The sequence below is a fragment of the Ambystoma mexicanum genome, chromosome 12 (assembly GCF_040938575.1).
Source record: "Ambystoma mexicanum isolate Mex_15411 chromosome 12, UKY_AmexF1_1, whole genome shotgun sequence".
Classification (NCBI taxonomy): domain Eukaryota; kingdom Metazoa; phylum Chordata; class Amphibia; order Caudata; family Ambystomatidae; genus Ambystoma; species Ambystoma mexicanum.
Window position 1 is genome coordinate 40,945,372 of NC_090936.1, and position 3,064 is coordinate 40,948,435.

Sequence of the window (3,064 nt, forward strand, 5' to 3'; positions counted from 1 at the left end):
CACCTCCCCCCTGCACACCCCCCCCCCCAACTCCCCCCTTAACTCCCCAACACACCACCCCGCCACCCCCCTGCACACCCCAACACACCCCCTCCCACCTCCCACCTCCCCCCTGCACACACCCCCCCCGAACTCCCCCCTTAACTCCCCAACACACCACCCCGCCACCCCCCTGCACACCCCAACACACCCACTCCCCCCTCCACCCTCCCCCCCCCTGGAATCCCAACAAAGGTGTGAGTTGGTCTGTGCAGCAGTGTCAGTAGTAGGATTCCTACACTGTCCGGCCACTATTGGCAGCCCCCTCCACTGGCCCCCGGGGCACCCCTGCCTGTGCTGCGGAGGTTCCTCCCCGATCGGCGGATGGGGCTGCTCGGTGTCGAGCTGGCAACCGAGGAGGATCCTGCCTGCTCATTTGGACGCATGGCCCGTATTGTCTGCACAAGGTCAGTGATGGCGTGCCGCACAGCAGCTAGTTCCGCGCAGATGTCCTTTGTGGACGACTCTATAGCTGCCTTCACAGTCTCAGCACATTTATCCATTGCTGCACTTGACCCCCCACATTCAGCAACATGTTCTTCGAGCAGCGAGGAAAGTTGCTGCTGCCGGGTGGCAATCGCCTCCAGAGAATGGTTGGGATTCTGGGCCATGGCTAATGGCAGTGGCATTCCCATTGGGCTGATCTGCCCCTGCAGCGGGGATGGAGTGGCTGGCCAATCGTCATCCTCTGGCTGACCCTGTGTGGCATCCACATGCGGGCTGCTTAGGGACAGGTAGGGGGAATGAGGGTGGCCTGTGGGGCTCCTGACATCACTCTCCTCAAAGGTCCCTGCTTCACTATCGGAGGAGGCAGCAATGGCAGCAGTCTCCCCAAGTGTGCTGCTTGCAGCAGAGGCTGTGGCTTCTGTGGGCATGATTGGTGTGATGTCTGCTGCTGCTGCTGCTGCTGCTGTACTGCCTGCTGGGGTGGCTGTCTGTGCCCTGTCCTGTTTCCCTTGCATGGATTTTGCCTGCTGTGGTGTTTTCCTCGGGACGACAGAGGTGGAGGGTTGTGGCGTTGGCACAGTTGGCCTGGCCCTCTTGGTGGGTGTGGAGGCTGTGGTGTCCTCTTCCTCAAGGTCGGAATTTGAGCCTGTGGTGGGACAGAGGAGGGAGAGTGTTATTGATGGGTCTGCGGACATTGGCCGGGCATTGTGGCGACTGGCATCTCATCAGTTAGTACATGTGGCACATTTCATGCAGGGGAAAAAAGTTGACTCCCTTTTGTGTGGAAGTAGCATGGAGGTATGTGGGTGCCTGCAGTTAGGGTGTGCATGCTGCATGTGTACAGGGTGCAGATCGGATGTATCTGTGGGCAGTCTCCTGCTGATGTGTTGCATTCACACTATGGGCCAACATTGTACTTCACATGAATGGACTTAGGTGAGATTTGCATGCCTTGATTTGAGCCACCTACCTGCATCGCCCGATGTCGGGGCTCCTCTCTCCATTCCTCCTACTCCTTCAATGCTCTGCATTCCGATTGTGGAGGCACAGATTTCCTCCCATGGCTGCAATTTTATAGGGGACTCCGATCCTCCCCCAGTTGCCATTGCCAGGTTCATGTTGGCTGATAGTATGCTCCTGACTCTGAGCCGGAGATCGTCCCACCGCTTGCGGCACTGTTTGACATTGCGGGGTGTCGTTCCCACGGCACTGACCCGCTGAGCTACCAGTGCCCATATGGCCTTCTTCTTGGTTATGGCCGGTCTTGTCAGTTGGTTGGAGAATACCACTGCAGCGTTCTCCTGTAGGGTCTCCGCTAGAATGGTGAGCTCCTCTCTGGAGAAGCGGTCTTGCCGCTGGCGGTCACAGGCTTTTTTCAAAACTTTAGGCATCTTCCTGCAGGTAGAAGGTTGAAGCCGGTATTGGCGGGGTCTCAGGCTCGGATGTCCAGTGGTTTCGGAGGATGGCAATGGATTGTGTTTTTAAAGATGGCCGCCGTGCTCTTTCCCGTTCCGCCGCGGTGACGCTACTTCCGGTTCCGCTTATCTACGGTCAACGCTAATTGCGGTGACCGCTAACTACGGTCACCGCTATGTACGGCGGTGGCGGTGGTGCACCTTGCGCCGCATACGATGCCGGTAGGTGCCGTTTTGGGGGCATTACCGCCATGGCGCTGTTTACATTACCGCCATGGCGTAATGCTCGTGCGCGATGGGTCGTAATGTGGCGCACTTTACACCATCGTCCCACGGCGTTAACGTTCATTACGCCATGGCGGTAATGACGGCGGATTACCGCCAGGGTCGTAATGAGGCCCAGAAGCTGCAAAGCAGAGGTGGCAAGAGAGAGCGGAATGCCGAAGAGCTGCCACAGGATTGCCGCGGAGAACCTACATATGCAACCAAGAGTTGGTGATCCCACCCAAGGGAGGCAGACTACAAACATGATCATGCATTGATCATGCCTTTAGAATACAGTGTACAGTAATACAAAATAACTAATCAGGAGTACACAAATAGGGATCTTGATATTTTTCGAAATAGTAATAAGCCTACTACATAGAAAAACTAATTATTATTTGATTCAAGTCAAAGTGTTTCTTTTGATCTTAAATTCTTCTGGTTTTTCTTTCATTCGCTATTTGTATTTTTTACTTCATGTAATTTCTAAAATAAATGTTTATTATTCACAAAAAATATTGGTTTCAATCTTTAGGTATTGTCATTGAAGTATGTACCTGCCACTATTTACTGCTTTAATAAGAAATGTTGACAAACTTCAGACACCTCTTTATGTTTTCTTACTTGTGACTCTTTGAGCACAAAACAGTTCTAGATGAATTCAAATGAACAATGACAGCAAACTGTTTTGTCCATAGTGTGGATCTCCAATCTCTTTGTCCAATACACCAGGGAGTATTGGCAACCCTGGCGAAAGCAAATAACGTTAAATGAAGTATATGAGAAAGAACGAGCAAGTGAGACAGAACGGAATAAATATAAGAGACTGTCAAGTATGTTAGTGTATGCAGTATAGCTATAAGAAAAATCCCTAGCAGGATTGTATTGCAGGCAGACTC

At 52.7% G+C, this 3,064-nt stretch overlaps 1 protein-coding gene across 1 annotated transcript; it reads right to left on the minus strand.

Moving 5' to 3' along the window:
* Nucleotides 1-246: 246 nt before the first annotated feature.
* Nucleotides 247-2,286, minus strand: LOC138513235 (nuclear apoptosis-inducing factor 1-like). Its single transcript, XM_069627904.1, has 2 exons — nt 1,457-2,286; nt 247-1,132 (listed from the first exon to the last, which is right to left on the minus strand). Exons 1-2 carry the CDS (start codon nt 1,875-1,877, stop codon nt 291-293), a joined length of 1,263 nt encoding a protein of 420 aa, XP_069484005.1. The 5' UTR covers nt 1,878-2,286; the 3' UTR covers nt 247-290.
* Nucleotides 2,287-3,064: the final 778 nt, after the last annotated feature.

What these genes read in the sequence shown, in the direction of transcription:
- LOC138513235 (XM_069627904.1), bottom strand. Translation starts at nt 1,877, where the DNA reads ATGCCTAAAGTTTTGAAAAAAGCCTGTGACCGCCAGCGGCAAGACCGC. An exon ending in CCCGACATCGGGCGATGCAG is followed by an intron (nt 1,133 to 1,456) that starts GTAGGTGGCTCA and finishes GTCCCACCACAG; the next exon opens with GCTCAAATTCCGACCTTGAG.